The sequence below is a fragment of the Micromesistius poutassou genome (assembly GCF_964030765.1).
Source record: "Micromesistius poutassou genome assembly, chromosome: 16".
Lineage (NCBI taxonomy): Eukaryota > Metazoa > Chordata > Actinopteri > Gadiformes > Gadidae > Micromesistius > Micromesistius poutassou.
The window spans coordinates 13,142,119-13,161,255 of record NC_140286.1 but is presented as its reverse complement, the minus strand read 5'-3'; the positions used below and the strand labels follow the sequence as shown (position 1 = coordinate 13,161,255).

The window sequence follows — 19,137 nt, the reverse complement described above, 5'->3', positions numbered from 1 at the left end:
GGGGGGGGGGGGGGCATGGTGCCACTGGGCTGGGCGCTGTAGTGCTGGTGGTGCTGGTGGTGGGTGCTGGTGGTGGTGCTGGTGGTTCTCAGAGAACATATTTCATACGTGCAAACTACCTGTGCTGCTCCGGCTCTGCGGCCCGTCTCCTGAGAGAGAGCCTGGCAGCGGGCCAGCTCAGCCCGGCTGTAGAGGCGGCGCTGTTTGAAGTATTTCACCATAGCCCTGTGCATCCTCTCCTGCAACAAAGACAGCTAAAGGGGGGGAAAGAAAGAGAGCGAGAGAGAGCGCGGGAGAGAGAGAGAGAGAGAAGGAGAGAAGGAGAGAGAGAGAGAGAGCGAGAGACAGAGAGGGGGAGAGACACGGCAGGGAAAAAAGGAATTGGTAAGGCAGGAAAGGAAATTAATGGCAGTGTTCAAGAAGAATGATGGAGGGGAATAGAGAAAGCAGTCAATAGCCCATTCTGCAGTACACGGGCCTGACAGGAATTTCACAGTCTCTTGCTTTCTCTGCCCACTCGTGTGCACTCATCAGAATCCAGTCACATCTGGCTGCCAGGATGGGGGGTTAATTTTCTCTAAATGCTCCAGTAGTTTTGTTCTAGCCGAGGCAAACTCTGTGACTGCAAAGCTGATGAGTAAAATATTTCTACTTCACCCAGTTTAACTTTATACCAATCCCCCCAAGACATATTTTACACATACACACAGTCATGAACCCCCCACCGCAACCAGAAATTATTCCTGGTCTCCTCGGAAAAAGACATGCTGCTCCCTTTATTATTTGAACACTGTTTCTTCCGTGCAAAGGGGTTTTAAATTCTGATAGATGCCACGGCTTTCCCCTTTCCTCCCCCCCCCCCCCCCCCCCCCCACCTCTCTTCCCCCACCCCCCCCCCCCCCCCCCTCCCTTTCATCGCTTCCACTTTTCCTACAGAGCTTATCACTCCTTGGCAATGTGTTCTCCGGTGCATAGACAAAAACCAAAGCGAATTAGCTCAGCCATCAGCTTCCGGAGAAAAGACAATAAGTGGAATGTACTCGGCACGACCGTAGCCCTCTTTTGTGAGAGAGGAAAGCCATCCCCGCCGAGAACTGAAAGCACCCACGTAAACAGATCTGTGTTTACATGTAGTTGACAGTAGTAGCCTCTTCGGCGAGGGGAGGGAGGGGAGGAGGGTTAGGGCCGCCATGGCAACGGGGGAGGGGGGGGGGGGGTGGTTAAGGTACTGGGTTCGATCCTGTGGCGGCACTAGTCTGTCCGTAGGCGGTCCCTAACCTGCGTGGACGACGCAGGACGTAACGTGAGGGGTTTAATAAAACACATCTTATCGAGACTTAAATTGACTGTGCGTTTTATTGGGTAAACGCCTGCGGCCCAATAGTAAATAGAAAAGATATTATATCGTCTGCATAAACACATGTTGTTGGCGTTTCCTTGTTATCTCTTTGGGCTTAATGGGTTTGGGTGAGGTGTGTGTGTGTGTGTGTGTGTGTGTGTGTGTGTGTTACTGTATACATCCACTAATACGGTAGCTGTTTGGAGGCTGAGCTGTTAAGCTGTCGACAAAGCGCTGAGGAAACGATAGCTCAACGGCGCTAACAGATAATATAAGCGTTTCCTCAGCCGTGTATCTATACAACATAATAATAAGGACAACCAGCCTATTTGTGCATTAAAACCCAAACAACGTCTTCTAGTTATAATAAGGAAACACTCCCAAACTGTTTCAGAGGAGGAAGCATTGCAGGGAGAAGGAAGAGGGGCGACAGTGTGTGTGTGTGTGTGTGTGTGTGTGTGTGTGTGTGTGTGCGTGTGTGTGAGCGTGTGTGTGCGTGCGTGCGTGCATGCGTGCGTGCGTGCGTGCATGGGTGTGTGTGTGTGTGGAGACCAAACAAACAAAAGTGACCGGGAAGCAGGACAGAAGGGAGAGCAAATCAGGCTTTGATCACGAGCGTGGCAAATCCTGTCCACAGGATTTTTCCTTCTTCTTTTTTTTTTCTTCTTCTTTTTCCTGCATGCATTTCTCACTCGATAACATTCACGCTGTTAGATGAGTAATTACTCAAGTAACGGTATTAGTCATTTTGGTCCTGGAACAACAACAATAAAAAACAAATGCTGTGAATATGTGTTGCTGGCGTCGGGAGCGCTGGCCGCCCGCTCTCCGCTCTTGTCGTCTGTGATTCTTTGTTTTAAGTAACTTGGTGTCAGAGGACATAAAGCCGCCGCAGAGAGGGAGGGAGTGGGCTCTTCCCTCTCGATTAGCCAAGACCGCTCGCTGCTACGCCTTCAGTGCCGAAGAAGCCTTATCTTTACAGACCTCAAAGTTGTGTGTGTGTGTGTGTGTGTGTGTGTGTGTGTGTGGCCGAGAGAAGCTTATGATCACGTGACATGATCACTAAGAAATTAGATTTAATAACTGTGTGTTCTTTGTTCGATTTTCACCTTTAACACTATTTAAAAAAACAAACAGCCACTGTGAAGCAGCTCTTTAAACTTTGGCTATTGACATCTGCTCTCTCTCTCTCTCTCTCTCTCTCTCTCTCTCTCTCTCTCTCTCTCTCTCTCTCTCTCTCTCTCCCCCTGTTCACACACTCCCTCTGGGTGGAGAGGGCCCACATTACATCATGTCACATCCATCATCCTCCCCCACTCAAGTTATTTCATCGTTATTAGATTGCTGCAGTAACCTCCTCATTGGTTGCCCAACTAAAACCATCCTAGAAATTACTGCCCATGCGAAGCCAGGAGAGAGAGAGCGAGAGAGAGAGAGCAGATGTCAATAGCTAAAGTTTAAAGACATGCTTCACAAAGAGAACTGAGGGGATAGAACTGAGCAGAACAGAACGGACACAGAAGAAAGCAGTGTCACATGACAGCGTACGGTCCGACCACCAGGGGGCGGCGGGCGGGGGGGGGGGGGGGGGGACGCCGCAGGAGGCTACCTGTGTGTGGAAGTGGAAGGACCCCTCGGCGCGGTTCCTCTGGTGCAGCATGCGGGCCGCCTCCGTCCTGGCCGCCAGGAGCCTGTCCTGCAGCTCGCTGTACCGGTCGGCCAGCGCGGCGTTGGCGGCCAGCGCCTGTTTCAGGGCCTCCTGGGGACACAGGGGCCCACACAGTGTAGCGTCTCTCATAGGGACAACGGACACGCTCGCAAAAAGGGTGGCCACTCACAGCGCTTTACAATATCGCCCGACATTCACCCGTTCATAAAAGGGACACACCGCGACACTCTAGGAGGAGCCGGGGATCGAACCAGCAGCCTTCCGGTTACCAGTCAACCCGCTCTAGCTCCTGAGGTCACATGCCGCCCTGACAATACACGCCAACACTAACCGGCCAGCACCCCATCACCCATTTCAAATGCTTTGCCTGTATGTATGTATGTATGTATGTATGTATGTATGTATGTATGTACAGTGGGGAGAACAAGTATTTGATACACTGCCGATTTCGCATGTAGAGGTCTGTCATTTTTATCATAGGTACACTTCAACTGTGAGAGACAGGATCTACAACAAAAATCCAGAAAATGACATTGTATGATTTTTAAATAATTAATTTGCATTTTATTGCATGACATAAGTATTGCATGACAACCAGTAAGAATTCCGTCACTCACAGTTGAATCCCGTCACTCACAGTTGAAGTGTACCTATGATAAAAATGACAGACCTCTACATGCTTTGTAAGTGGGAAAACCTGCAAAATCGGCAGTGTATCAAATACTTGTTCTCCCCACTGTATGTATGTATGTATGTATGTATGTATGTATGTATGAATAGTATGTATGAATAGTATGTATGGATGTATGTATGTGTGTATGGATGTATGGATGGATGGATGGATGGATGGATGGATGGATGGATGGATGGATGTCAATTGTGGCACCCGTTGAACTCCTGAACTCATTCAACTCCTGACCATCTGATTTCCCCTACGGGGGATTAATAAAGTCGTATCGTATCGTATCCCTGGAAGGACTGATCCCCGACTCTGCGTTCCTTCTCATGATTTCTTCCTTGCTAATTCAGGGAGTTTTTTCTTGGGGCTAGAGTCAGGGGGTGCCTAAACATACAGCCTGATGAGCCCGTTGAGACTGTACCTTTGATTAAGGGCTCTGGAAATAAAATTGAAATGATTTGAATTGAATGTATGCCTTTCTTTCTAAACAGGGGAGGAAGGTGTTTTGAGGAACAGGAACAGATATTCTGAGTTTGGATCAGAACGTCTATTAATATAATATAATAATATAATATTTGCAGAGGTGGCGTGTTGGACTCTCTGTAAGGACGCCAGGTGCATAACAAACTGATCACATCTATGGATCACAGTTCCACGACTCCCCGCCCCGTAGGGTTCAATACAGGCTGGATACAAAACCCTAACCCTAACCTAACCTGACTCGAACTGTGGAAATGAGCAGGCAATAGACGCTGGACTCTGCATAGCCTCCACCTTTACCCCCACCCCTCTTACACACGTACTGTATTGTTGTACGTCCTAGTTCTTAGCAGTGTGTAGCATCTTACCCCAGCTATCTTTGCTGTATACGGGGAATGGGTTAACCTAGCGATTGTTAGTGTTTGGCACTTGGTTCTACAAACATCTTTACTGTAGCCACAGCGATATATTGGTGTTTATCCTTCTCCTGAAAAATGTCATATTGTACGTCGCTTTGGATAAAAGCGTCTGCTAAAGCCCTTAGATTGAAATGTTGATGTATCGGAGATGAAGCAAAAGCTTGAATTTGCTTGAATTTACAAGTCCAGAACACAAGGACGTGTTGCCGGCGCTTAAGCCAGGGATGTCCTCGAGGAAACAACACCACTCTTCCTTCTGTTCCTTCAGCGTGAGGTCGGTCGAGCTGAGGCCAAACCAAACCCAATTTCAGGGCCGGAACAAAATAAGAGGAAGAGAAAAGACGGAAAAACAGAAAACCCTGTACCGGACCCTATTCAGTGGAACCGGGCAGATAAATTGCGATGAATAAATGTCTTTTTGCATGTCCCCTCTCCATCGGAACATCATTTCCCCGAGTATGGGATGCGTGGCTGGTGCATATCTCAACTCTACCTGCAGACATAATGGAGTGTGTCTCTGCAGTAAAACAGAACAGCACTAAAGTGATGGGTGTAACCCAGCAGAAAGAGGGCTGTAAACATGACAAATGCCTGCTATTGATTTCAGGTTTAATTACTCCATGCAGCACTGACAAAGCCCATCTGACGCCGTGGTGAAGTGTAAATGGAACAGATTACACTCCATCGCCCATAGGAAACTGATCACGTCGGCAGTTTGAATTGTTTACTTTGTGCTTGTTTCTTAAGCGACAAGCTTCTGATCGCATTAACAGATTGGTGTATCTCTAAAAAAAACAACAATGTTATGTTTGCTAAATAAAACGTTTAATAATAAATATGTGACACTTCTTTTATGGAAGGGGGGTTGGAGATGAGCTGTTCATGATAGACCAACTGGATGAATATATTAAATCTAGTATGTTCGCTTTTTAAGTTTGTCAGCCGTATATACTGACAATGGATAGACCTGAGGAAGTATGAAACAGCTATCCTCTATATCCCCAATGATTTCAGCAAACGATCTTCGATTTTGGCAAATCAACAAACTGGCCTCACTTCCTGTCGCGCGGCACTATTTCCTGTCGTCGACGCACCGCCCGCTATAATGACACCAATGCCTGGCAGTCGGCCCTCACTGAGAGCCCTGGCAACGGACAGCCCCGCTACTAACCTTCGATTAAACACGTCTACTTTGAAACGTCCTCCCAATCCGACCATCAATACTCCTCTACGCCTCGCCGGGCAGCAGGCCGAGCACGGAGCCAGGGGTCGGTAGACCTGCGGCGTCATATCTCTGGAACGCCGTCGCTGGCGGACCCCCGAGTGCAGCCCCGCGCCTCACGCAAATGGCCCACATTAAGAGAACTTTATATTAGGCTCCTTGATTAAAATAACCAATTCCACCACTGCTATGTTTCCTTTTATTTGGTAAAAGGAGCATTGTTATTTCCATTTTATTTCATCAAGTCAGAACGCTAACACCACCCCCCCCTCGCCCTCCCCCGCCCTCCTCCTCGTCTCTGCATGGCTGACTCGGATCTGGCTAATGGGTTTTTTTGTGTCTATGAGGAAGACTTCTCTAATTCTCAAATTGTCTCACGCCAACAACTTCCTTAAAGTTGCTGCACTTGGATGCATGGCGGCGCAGGCTCCATTGCCTTTTCTTGTTTTGAACTAATGCATTCTTGATCACCGTTTAATGAAACTATATACCACATGGTGATTTCACATTAGATAAGCCATGTGAAACCCCCATCAGCAGGGAGAGAGCCTCTGTCTGGGGCTGATAATCCCTGCAGATGAAAACTTTAAATAAATCACGCTTTCCACCGCAAAAAGGGTGTCATGGTGTTTTGTTCGGTTTGTGTCGGGGATTCTCCGTACCTTGCGTTTGGAATGAACATTTATTTCAGGGCAGAGACATTAAAACAAGCGTTGGATGCCTTTTTTTTTTTTTTTTTTCTAAAAGGGGTTATGAGATATGAGTTTGGACGCTGATTGTTGTTGTGGTGAGGTATGGATCTGTGGGTCAGCGAGGGAGGGCCGGCCTGAATCCTACCTGGTCACGCATCATCAAACCGGGCCGCGATCGGCATGAGAACAGAGAGTTGTCATTTGTGGGGAAAAGCACTTAAACAAGATGGACCATGGCTTGTAATTTTAATTGCTTTCAGCCCTTTTCTCTTCTCGGTTAAAAAGGAAAGAAAGAAAAAGGGAAGAAAAAAAAAAAAAACAGCCCAGCATCTTAAGGGGAAAGGATTGTGACAAGCCATTTGCTGACACTAATCCACAAATACAGAAACAATGAAAGATTTCTCTCAGTCGCCGTTTCCTTGTAGTATTATTTCACAGTATTATTTGACACAGGGCGGGGGGGGGGGGGGGGGGGGGGTAAGGTATGTTACGGGGGTTTCCCGGCGAGGCGTGTCGAGTTACACGGCGTGACAGAGTGGTAACGTGTCGAGTTACCTTTGTGTCTTCCATTTTCCTTTGTCTGGCCGCGTAGTGCGCGGCGTGGACGCCCTGGCAGCGCCTCGTTCTCTGCAGACAGTTCTTCATATCCGACTGCAGCGTGTTCATTAGCCCCGCCGCTGACTGCTGCTGGAATGCCACCACGTCAAAAACTCTCCTGAGAAGTAGAGAAATTAATTCATCATTAATAACGAGCCCGACTCGGTCCGTCTTAAGAGGCCATTAACGTTTGTCTTTGTTTCTTGTAACGTGGTGACTTTAAGTGGTCAATGATGGATCTCGATTCGGGGATAATATAATTTTTAGGATCCCCTGTCATACATTAAAAATAGCCTCTTACCGGAGTCGTTCCATGTCTTTCCCGAGGGTTTGGGCCGTTTTCTCCATCGTTTGCGAGGACGCGTTGTACTCATCGGACCTGTTCGTCAGGTCACTGATCCTGCTCAGAGCGTAGTCAATCCTCTCTGTAGTGGCGGTCAAGGACTCCTGCCAACCAAAGCATGAGCTGGACATAATGTAGTGTGTCCGTGCAACTTCAATCACACACAGCCATGGTCTCATTTTGTCTGTCCGTGAACAAACCTGCAGAGAAATTCCAATGATGCAACTCTTTAAGCGCGCCTGACGTCCCTTCCACGGCGGCCGGACTCACCTTCATGGCGTTCAATCGGTCGACTTTCAGCTTTTTCTCCTCTTCGAGTTTGGCCAAAGTATCCCGGTGTCTACGCTGCATCTCCCCCAAGTGCTCCCTCATATTCGTAATATTCTGAAAGAACGAAAACAAGCCATATATACAAGCATATGCAGCAAGCTTCAAACCGACACCTTTGCATGAGGCCAATGAGCCTTGCGTTTTTTCATATTTTTTGACATCTCTCCTCCTAGAGATCTTTGTTGCGTACGGGAAAGGGTTAACCTAGTGATGGTCGGTGCTTGCCACTTTGTTTCTATGGACGTTTGGATAAATGACAGCAGTCTTCGTAGAGGCTTCGTGCTACCTGTGTTTTCTGCTGGTACAGCTTCCTCAGCGCCTCCACGCGGGTCTCCAGCTCGCCGCTCGCCGCCGCCGCCCTCTCGCGTTCCTGGTGTAGTTTCTGGTTGGCCAGCTCTGAGCTCCAGCGCACCCGCTGTAATTCTTCAGTGATCATTGCACATTGGCTCTGAGATAGAAGACAGTAAAACAGAAGCACATAAAAAAAACTCCCCACGTTTATGCTTGAAGGGAGATGAAAATAACACACACACACACACACACACACACAGAAAAAGTACATGGCAGCAGTGCATGATGGAAGTTGGGTCTTAAAATCTTCAAGAGAAATTTAATCTGAAAGTAGTAAATCTCCTGGATAAGGTTTAAATGCACTATGGTGGCTGAGCTGCAATGCAAATAACTGCATGTAGATACGCAGTTATATGTTACAACGACTAACATTAGAAACATGACGTACCTGTAGCAGGGCCTGGCTTTTCAACCGGTCTGCCAGCTCCTTATTCAGGCTGTCCATGGCTGTCTGTGTGGTAATGCAACGGCCAAACAATGTACAATGAATACTAGGGGTGTAACGATACACAAAAGTCACGATTCGGTACGTACCTCGGTTTTTAAGTCACGGTTCGGTATTTTCTTCGGTACAGCAGTTTTTTTGGGGATTTTATTTTTGATTTTATTTATTCAATTGTATCAAACAAGTGCCTTACACAAATGAAAAGACATCAAATACAATTGAGGATAAAAACACAGTAAGTCCAGGACTTATTTCCATTGTGGTCCTCAACACAAAACATCAGGATAAGACAAGACAGTCACAGAGTGTGTGATAATCAATAAAAACGTTTTTCCAACGTTTTTTTCGGTACGTACCGAAATGGAACGTGCATCCAACCGTTAGACCCGTACCGAAAAATGTCGGTACGAATACGCGTATCGTTACACCCCTAATGAATACGCTGCAATACAGTGTAGTGGCCCAAACCTCAATGTTCTGGGTTCGATCCCCAATGTCGATAGCCCAATAGCCTAGTAAGCTAGATGCCCTAACCCCGCCCTGCTCCATAATGAGATGCACCAATATGCACTTATTGTATGTTGTACGTCCTGGCACTTAATGGCACTGGCAACAATAATAATTAGCATTGTGTAGCATCTCATCCTCGCTTTCTTTGTTGTATACGGGGAATGGGTTACCCTAGCGGTTGTTGGTGCTTTGCAGTCCCTTGGAGCTATGAACATCCTTACTGTACCGACAGTGATATATTGTTGTTCCTCATTATTCTGACAAATGTACTTATTCTAAGTTTGATAAAAGCGTCTGGTAAACATAAACCTAAATGTAAACGTTAACGTAATGAATTCCTTAATCTCAGCCAATAGGGACTCGAACCCAACACGGCGCTCCACACGGCCCGACGTCCGGGTGCCCACCCTGGCTTTCTCCTCCTCCTGGAAGGCGATCTCCTGCTGCTCCTCCAGCCGCACCTTGGTGGCGGCGTGGCGCTCCACCACCTGGGTCATCTCCACCTGGGTGGCCTCCCTCAGCTCCTCCTTCTCCCGGATCGTCTGGACCATCAGCTTCTTGTCCTTCTGCATCTGCCTCACCGCCTTGCCGCTGAGCGGGGGAATCGACAATCAGCGCAACGCAAACGACGACGCGTAGCGCGGGGTTAAACAGACCGCATTCATACACAGCGCTTTTCTGACCCCCCCCCCCCCGCCTAACATTCACCCGTTCACGCACACATTCACGGCGGTGTTGCCGACGCGAGGCCGACAGCCAGCTCGTCGGGAGCAAGTCGGAGGTGAGGTGCTAGGAGGAGCCGGGAATCGGACCAGCGACCGTCCGCTTACCAGCCAACCCGCCCTACCCCCCCCCCCCGAGCCACACATGCCGCCCCGATCACCGCACCGCAAGGCGGGGGAGGGAGGACAGATCTCGTCGAGTCGACGGGAGAGAGAGCGAGAGAGCCGACCTCTCCGATGTCTTCTTGACGAGGTCTTCCTCTTCCAGTCGGTGCTGGAGGTTGTCCTCGCTGACGGCCGCCAGCACCGTGCGTTTGGATTGGACGGCGGCCTCCAGGCGGGCGACCTCCTCCTCGCCCTCCAGCGTCTGGCCGCCGGGGATGGGAGAAAGGAGACGGGCGACAGGAGACGGGGAGACGGGGAGACGGGAGATAGGAACACACGCACAGACGTAGGGGCTGACTCTCGGACTCTGTCTCTTGTTGTGCTACCAGCAGTGGCCGTTAGCTGGGGGGTGTGTACTGTTTTGTATCATGTGTGGCTGTGATGGTAATTAGGCCCCTATATTTGGCAGTGCTATTGAGGATCTTAACGCACTGAGCGAACCTCTATTAGGGAACAAAAGCAGCAGTGCTAACAAGCGCTAATACAAGGGAAGAGCGTGAACATGTCATTATAATGAGGTTTTTTTTGTCGGGGGGGGGGGAGGGCGATATCATTTAAGACACTAATGAGATTACTTACAGTTTGCTGAATATCATTGTGCAACTTAGTAAGTTGTTCTCTTAATTTCTCGCTTTTCCTCGTCTCTTCGCCAATTTCGATTTCCAATTCCAAAACCTGGAAATTGAATCCACCGAGCGCGTTAGCAGTCTGCTACATTTTACGCAGCACCTCTCTCTCCGACGGTACGCCCAGGTTTACGCATTACGCCGCCGTCTCCGTTACCTGCTCGCCCGCACTTGACTCAAGCGCCTCCATTTCGGGAACACGGTTCAGTACGGCGGCGCACTGTTTTTCCCTCAGAGCCACCAACTCCTCCGACTCCTTCAGGTGAAAGCACAGCTTTTCCCAAAGTACCTTCAACTGTTTGGACTCCTCTCTGGAAACAAAGCAGAAAAACATCTAGTTCACTGTCAAGGAGGGTGAATTAAAACCGGTAACTTTTAACTAACTACAAAGGTAATAATAGCAAATGTACTACGATAGCAAATAGAACATTTATTACAATTAATAAACTACACAGTCCCGTTTTTTGGTGTTTAAAGGTGGCTTTTTAAAGGTAGCATTCCTTAATGGATGATGAATGGGGTTTCTCACACTTGGCAGGCCAGTTGGATCCTGACGTCCGTCAGGTCAGAGGTCATGGCCTCCTTTCCTCGGAGGCGCTTTGCCTCCATCTTCGTCAGCTCTTCCTTCAGTGCCTGGAGATCACTGGTGTTCGCCGCGTGAGCACGATCAGCCTAAACACACACAAAGAAGACACGCACATCTAAAGGAAACAAAGGTGTTCGAGCAGATGAGATGACAGCAATTGAACCCGTCTGTGTTTTGAGTTCAACGCGAAAACATTGGATGTTTTTATGAGAAAATCCATCTGATACTACAACAAAGCTCAGCGTTAAAACGGCGACTACGCTGTTTATCCTGAAAGATACTTGTCTGTATTGCGTTCAGAGCGCACATTAACCCGCATTGATTCTTTCATGGAGCGGGTGGATCTGGATCCGGGTTGTCGATCAGCGCAGATGTTCACACACACCAACGCAGACTTCAGCGGCCTAATATAAACGATCCAAAACGCTGCGCAACACAACAACGACCTCCTACTGCTAATGTCTCCCGATCTGTCAGACACACTAAAGCAACACACTGAGGACACAAAGACAGAGGGAACAGTGAGGGAAGGAAACGAGAGCGGCTGAGACGGCCCCCCATCGCGCCGACCGGATTCGCATTCAGAGCCACAGGTTCCCAGTACACAGAACACAGATGGTTCCCCGGGAGAGCGCGCCGGACCGCTCAACCACTCTGCGACCCCTACCCGTACCTTCCTCCACAAAGCTACAAGAGTGTAGAAAGCCCCCCTCCCCACTGCAGGAAAGAAAAGCACTGATTGAATGGATAGGTGGATTCGCTTTTCTTTCTTCTTCGCTTTTCTGGATAAATGCAATACTTCTAAAGTTGTTGTCGAGTTGTTGTTGGTTTGACGTGCAGCGCTGTACGTTCATCCACACTACCATCACGCTTGATATTGCAGGTCTGGACAACTATGATGTACCCATCCCTCTCTTTTCATCTATGGCGGCGTTTATGCCTTTAAAGGTCCCATATTGTACCACCAGGTGTGAGTGTGATTCGCCGTCACAACCCGTTTTGAAAATCTGCCTCTTCCTGTGTTTTTGTGACATCACACGTGGGCGTGTCCCCCTAGATGTACACTGTAGCAAACGTTGCTCATCTATCCGTCACACATCTAGGTGGACACGCCCACTTGTGATGTCACTAAAACACAGGAAGAGGCCGATTTTGAAAATGGCTTGTAATGGTTTATCACACACACACACACACACACACACACACACACCTGGTGGCATAATACGGGACCTTTAAGGATAGGAAGGTGTGAAGAGAGAGCGAGGAAGGTGAGCTGCGAGAGAGAGAGAGAGAAAGACACAGGAACACAGGAGCCAGGGTCGCAATCAAACCCCCGGGGTCGCTGCCAGGCTGCGGTCACCCGTGTCACACTGGCGGGGGGGGGGGGGGGGGGCTGAGCACGCCGTGCGTGACTCCCGAAATCCCGAAATCCCTCCTGGGACAAAAAACTCGGACGGTTCCAGGGAGCTGACCTGGGCCAGCGCGGCGTGGAGTTCCTCCAGGAGGCGGTTCTCCTGCTCCGTCTTCTCCCCGAGCAGGGGGCCCTGTCGCTGGGCGGCGGCGATGTCCTCGCGCAGGCGCCCGTTCCCCAGCTCCAGGCCGGCCAGCGTCTCCCGCAGCGCCTCGGCCGCCTCCCGCCGCCGCCGCAGGTGCCACTGGAGCTCGCCGACGTCCCGGATGCACGCCTCGTGCTCTGGTTGGGGATGAGCGGCATCAACGGGTCGTGTGTGTGTGTGTGTGTGTGAACGTGGACGCGTGAATATGCGGTTCGATCAAAACGGCGAGTGTGTTGGCGTATGGATACGGGAATGCGTTGTTATGAGGACACGTGAATATGTTGTTATGATAACACGTGCATGCATTGAATATACGTGCAGAATAACAACGTGGTTAAATGAACCCTGTGAATGCACTGGTCGTATGAACGGGTGAATACATTGTCATATTGACACGTGAACCAGTTGTTGTTTGAGCATGTGAATATGTTGCAAGAACACGTGAATAAATTGCTATATGAACACATGAATATGTGGTTAAATGAACACATGAATACAGTGTTATATAAACACCTGGTGTGGCTAAATGAACACATGAATGGAGCGGCGATGACTACGATGGCTGGATGCATGAGTGCGTGAAGGACAAGGAGACATGTGTGTTTTGCATCAAAATAACCGACGCACACGCGGCTGTGTGAGTCGTCGTCAAAGCCGCCGGGAAACAGCAGCGCTAACGGTTTCACCTCCTGCTAGGAGGCGCTACGCATGGCTCCGGGATGGGGTGATGGTTAGTGACTCCCAGGGGGAAGGTATTGCGTTTGATGGCCCGGTGTCCGGTCCAGCCCGGAGGCATCCCTCGGCAAGACGCAAGGGGTACACTGTACGCTATACACACTGTACACACGGTACATTAATGAACCATTAATTCATGTTAGATAACGCTGTGTTAAGCTTTATAACGGAGCATAAGGGTTAGCATTATGGTTATTTGGCGTATTTGTTTTGTATTGTAGTTCAGGTCTGGTGAGTGGAAGCGACTCTGGTTAGGGTTCGGGTTTAGGATTAGTGGGTTAGGTTTTTGGCGAGGTTTTTGAATTGTTATTCAGTTCTTGATAGTTAAAGTTACGCTAGTTAGGGTTAGGGTTTGGGATTAATGGGTTAGAGTTAGGGTTAGGGCTAACCCTAACAATAATGCATGAATTAATTTCTTAGCTAACCCTTACCTTTAGCAGTTCATGCTTATTACTGCATAAACTAATGTAAGGTTTATTTACTTTACCCTCATTGTAAAGCGTTACCAACGCAGTATATTAACCCCTCCCTGCTCCTCAACAACAAGCCTCTCTAGTCACCGTAGCGCCACGCTCACCCTGCACCCGTCGGGCGAGCGATGGGGGCTTTCTGACGGACCCATGTGTTTTCCAGGGTTGTGTTACAAAGGCGATTTCATTGGACAGTGTATTTGCGTATATTTGCATAAGACAATCTGATTGGCCGACGGATCCGTTGCTGCCTGAAAAGTTAAACATTTCTCAACTTTTTGAACGCAGGCAACGGAGCCGACAGAACGGACGGACCCACAATGCATTTCGAGAGCGCCCCATGCAAAGTCAAAGAGATCCGTCGACGGATGCACGCAGGGTGAACGCCGCGTAGGACCCTTTGCATAAAGGCGCTTCTAGCTAAAAGGTAAACGGACCGTGCTCCGTTTACCTTTTAATTAATATTAATTAATACAGTGCTCCTCTAACCAGTGGCCACTCAAAGCGCTTTACACACACACACATTCACACACCGACGGCGGTGTCGACCACGCAGGGCGACAGCCGGCTCGTCGGGAGCATCTGGGGTGAGACGCCTTGCTCAGGGGACACCTCGACACTCCGGAGATCGAGCCGTGGGATCGAACCAGCAACCTTCCAGTTCCCAGCCCACCTCGCCCGACCTCCTGAGCCACGTGCCGCCCCAAACGAGTAGCAGGAGCAGCGGGCGGGCCCGGTTGCCAGGCAATCAGCTTCAGCCCCCCCCCACCTAGCGAGCGCCACCCTGACATCATCACCCCCCCCCCCTGACCTTTCTGCACGGCGGCGGCGTGCTCGTGCTGCTTCCAGAGCGCCGCGCCGCGGAGCCTCTTCTGCAGACGCTTCCGCCGCCCCTTCTCCGTCAGCAGGGTGTCCCGGGCGTCCTGCCGGTCCGCCTCCAGCCGCTCCAGCAGGTACACCACCTCCACCAGCACGTCGCTCGTCTCCTTGCGGAGCGGTGGCGACGCGGCCCCGCTGCCTGCCGCACCTCCCGCACACGGGAAGAGACGGACAGGGGGTCATGGACACCGTCAACACCGCTACCTCTGGTGGTTAAGGCCTTATCGCTGACTTAACTAGCGCTGGTTCATGTTGAATGAATGTACCCTCGTTGTAAAGTTGCAATATGTTGAACCCCTCCCTGCCTGGCCCTCCACACACAGAAGACACAGGGACATGACCCCTCACGTGAACAGCGCTGCCTCTGGTGGTTACTTACTGACTTGGGTTAGGCTTATGGTTATCAAATAATGTATGAATAAACTACTTGGCTAACATGACCACCTGGTCATGTTAGCCAAGTAGTTCATTTACCGTCGTTCGTTAACAGTAGTTAATGCCTTATTACTGACTTAACCAACGTTAAGTTCATGTTTAATCAATGTACCCTCATTGTAAGGAGTCACAGGCGCAGTGTGTTTAGCCCCTCCCTGCTGTGCACTCCACAGAAGACACAGTGACATGAACTAGTGGTGGATTTCATGATTCGTTTGCTTGATTAAGTTTGCGTCGGTCAGTTCGCCAAGAGGAATCGTTCAGAATCGTTTGTTTGTTCGTTCAGTCGCGTTTCTGATAGAGGTGAATCATGGAATGCACAGTTCTCAACTGAGTCAGTCAGACTCAGCTCCTCCCTCGTTCTCATTCTCAAATTACCAAATTACCAAATCATGATCGTGCAATGGTGCAAACGGTCATCAATTAACATTAACTAAGTTCCTTTCAGCTAAGGAGCGCTTCATGTTCGGAATCGGGATATTGTTGCCCGGCTGGCTCTTGTGACGTCTCAGTCCTCAAGTCTTCACCACTTAACACAGTCAGTGAACGAACAGCGACTCGTGAGTTAGGGTCAGCGACTAGTGGGTCTGGGAGTCGAGTCTCGGAGAACGAACGAGACGAACGAGACGAACGAGAGAGAACTGAAACGGGGAATCAGGTCGGTTCGTTCTTGTTAAAAAGTCTTTCATCCAAACTGATTTGTTCGCAAACGACCCATCACTAACACAAAACCTCACATGAACACCTCTACCTCGGGTAGTTAATGCATTATTACTGACTTAACTAATGTTACTGGTTTTTGAATTGTTGTTCAGTTCTTGTTAGTTACAGGTAAATAATGTATGAATTAATTACTTAGCTAACATGAACACCCTTACCTTTAGTAGTTAATGCCTGATTACTGACTTAACTCATGGTAGTTCATGCTAAATTAATGTGCCCTTATTGTAAAGGAAGGAAACGTGAACGGAAGTTAGCTAGCCAAAGACGAGTAACTGAAAAACTCTGTTTGGACAATGAATAAAGACCGAAATCCAGCACTTTATCTTTTCACAGTCATTTTGGATTCATCGTTGGACACATATCGTGATGTATAGGATTGTCTAACAATATATTGATCATTGCAGGATCGCTGTATCTATATTATGGGTATGGCGGGCCATGTATCGCGTATATCGTATCGTATCGTGAGGTACCCTGTGATTCCCACCCCTATAACTGACTTAACTAATGTTAGTTCACGTTTAGTTAATGTACTCTCATTGTAAAGAGTTACCAACGCAGTACGTTTGACCCCTCCCTAGTGTGCACCTCCAAAGAAGACACAGTGATTGTTAGCGCTCGCGTCTCCACGTGCTGCTATTATGTAACGTAGGAAGATTAGCACGGTGGCATGTAGCATCGAGGCGTTAGCATGACGCTACATGCTGAGGAGTGGCATGTAATGAGTTAGCTCTGAATTTCAATGGGGTCTTCGGTGACACAGAGAGTGTTTCCGACAAGGTTTTTGTCAAAAGGATGGACAAAGACTGCCAGGGTATTGTCTTGTCTGTTAATGACCGACACAGATACAGCGAGAGAAAAGGGTTGTAAGGAAAAGAATCACCCCTCAAGCTGAGTCCGATGCCTTCAATGTACAACTCTGTAGATATGATGGATCCTGCATCTGGGTCACTGGTACGAAACCAAGCACAAGAAACAAACAACAGTGAGGGCATCACTATGCAGACAGAATGGTGATGATATGTTACTAAAGAGGGGCTTTGCATGGGAAGCAGCGGCTTCACCTGAAAGTTTTGCTGAATTGCTTCTTGTCGGGAGTCCAGTGGGGAATATTCTTCCCCGGCTGGAAGAAGAGGAAGACAAATCAAAATAAATTTCCGAGATTACATTTTTCACTTCCCTCCCTCCCACTAAGAAATTTGGTTTCTGACCTCTCATGTGTATGATTGCATATGACATCAACGGTTTACCTGTTGACACCAAATCTCCACTTTCCTCTTCAGCTCCTGGATGTGGTAAATAGCTTTGTTGACACACGGTGAGGGAGAGTTAACCAGGGCACAACTGCGACGTCTGCCGGGGCAGACGGCTTGAAGATCTGCCTGATCTACGGAGACCAGGAACATTGCAATTACAGGGACCCTGCATGACTGCCAACAGTGAGCCTGAACCATGCGAGGCCACCACACCACCAACAGCTCATCATTAATCAAATGACGTATGGAGTCTGTCATATGTTGTATCATTAGCAGTCATCAATAATGGATTATTAGTGGTACGTAAATAATTGATTAATAGGGTTACAGCTATTTAATTGGTCTGATTATAAAAGGTCAGAAAATGGATTAAAAAACGAAGGAGAATGTAGACTACTTCACCTTCGTTGCTAAATGGTTGGCTGTCTGTGGGTCCATGATCCTTCACAACTTTAGAGTAGAAAGGAGAATAGGAATAATCATGAAGGAAAACGCAACTGCACATTTCTTTGCTATAAAATGTCGCCATCTGCCGGCCGACGGGCAAAGCTGCAGCGATGGAGACAGTCGTTAAACCAAACAAAGAAGGTAAAGTCTTGTTTACTCTGTCGAATAAGGGAATATAGGCCTTTTGTGGGAATAAATAATTCCACTAATTACTCTACAACCCTGCATATAAGCAAAATCAACATTAATAGGACATCATCAGCATATAATTAGCAAAGGTTAAACACTTGATGTTGAGGAATATACTGAATATACTACTATAATATACTACTATACTAGCCTACTACTAAAGTTATTTCATATACAGGCAGGTCCACCCTGAACAGCAGCCTACACACTGTACTGTGTTGAAAAGAGTTTGACCTCAGAGCATGCACAATGGCCCGGTCTCCAGTTGCATGAATGTGATGAAAGTTGCTCCCCCACCATTTTGAGTGGAGGGGGGGGAACTCAGCAGCTCTCCACCTGTAACGGTAGTCTCAAATAAAGAGCTGATCAAACACACGCACTGACCTGATGGGTTGTGTCTGTCCTCCCTGGAGGGGAATCGTGTGTGTTCCACCTCAGGCATGCCCTGCAGGACTAGGACCACAACACGACCAGCAGCGCTCTGTTGTCGATAATTATTCACAGTTCAATCAAGATTACGCCACAACAGCATCTGCAAATAAATGCATTGAATATACAGTCAACCTGAGCTGCAAATCTAAGCCAGGCTGCAAGTCCCCACTACTACTATTACCACTAGGAGGCTGCTTCCTCCACCCGCCGGGGTCATGTGTAGTTAAAGCTGTCTGAAACAACGTTAAGCCCCGTGTTGAATAGTTAATGAACGGTTAACGAGCTTCCAGGGGGGGCGGGGTGGTTGTCATGGTGGAAAGTGAAAGCAAAAAGCTGATCAACTTACTTGCAATACGCACCTGATTTCAGCGTCCTCGCGTGTATCTCATTCCGTGTGTCCTCGCTTGGGTTGTGTGTCTCTTTTGTTGTGATGTTTTGTGTCAGAGTGAGCTAGACGACAGCTTTGCAACTTCAGTGAAAGAGAGTGAGTGGTCGATACACGCGCGGCGTCCACCTGCTGTCAATCTCCCGTGCAGCGGTTGCCTAGCAACACAGGGCTCCAACGTGTGTTCGAGGCGCACACAGGCCGAGGCTATCCCTCGAGTGGGCGTGTTCGTTTAGCATGTTTGACCTATCAGCAACTTACTTACATAAAAATGTTTACAAAAATAAACCAATCATCTATTTACACTTATTTTTAAAGTAGGTCCTGTATGCTCGTATGCAACTGATAATTAACAAAAGGGGTTAAAAGGGCTTAAATAAGTGAAGGTCGGTAGGTTAATTCCCTAAATGTTATGGTAGGCCTGGTCTAAATGATGAAGGTAAGATGTGTTTAAA

The 19,137-nt window shown here is 48.5% G+C and overlaps 1 protein-coding gene across 1 annotated transcript in view; it reads right to left on the bottom strand.

Moving 5' to 3' along the window:
* Nucleotides 1-18,307, bottom strand: part of ccdc178 (coiled-coil domain containing 178) — a gene marked incomplete at both ends in the record, with an annotated part of 18,645 nt that extends 338 nt beyond the window's left edge. Inside the window, 17 exons of the mRNA XM_084481521.1 lie at nt 120-254; nt 2,949-3,098; nt 7,056-7,215; nt 7,399-7,544; nt 7,711-7,824; nt 8,057-8,218; nt 8,510-8,572; nt 9,484-9,667; nt 10,029-10,165; nt 10,747-10,900; nt 11,119-11,261; nt 12,648-12,868; nt 14,748-14,963; nt 16,857-16,924; nt 17,038-17,096; nt 17,224-17,360; nt 18,250-18,307. Of these exons, the coding sequence (XP_084337647.1) occupies nt 120-254; nt 2,949-3,098; nt 7,056-7,215; nt 7,399-7,544; nt 7,711-7,824; nt 8,057-8,218; nt 8,510-8,572; nt 9,484-9,667; nt 10,029-10,165; nt 10,747-10,900; nt 11,119-11,261; nt 12,648-12,868; nt 14,748-14,963; nt 16,857-16,924; nt 17,038-17,096; nt 17,224-17,360; nt 18,250-18,307 (2,307 nt within the window). The remainder of the gene's footprint in view (nt 1-119; nt 255-2,948; nt 3,099-7,055; nt 7,216-7,398; nt 7,545-7,710; nt 7,825-8,056; nt 8,219-8,509; nt 8,573-9,483; nt 9,668-10,028; nt 10,166-10,746; nt 10,901-11,118; nt 11,262-12,647; nt 12,869-14,747; nt 14,964-16,856; nt 16,925-17,037; nt 17,097-17,223; nt 17,361-18,249) is intronic.
* Between the last annotated feature and the right edge of the window lie 830 nt (nt 18,308-19,137).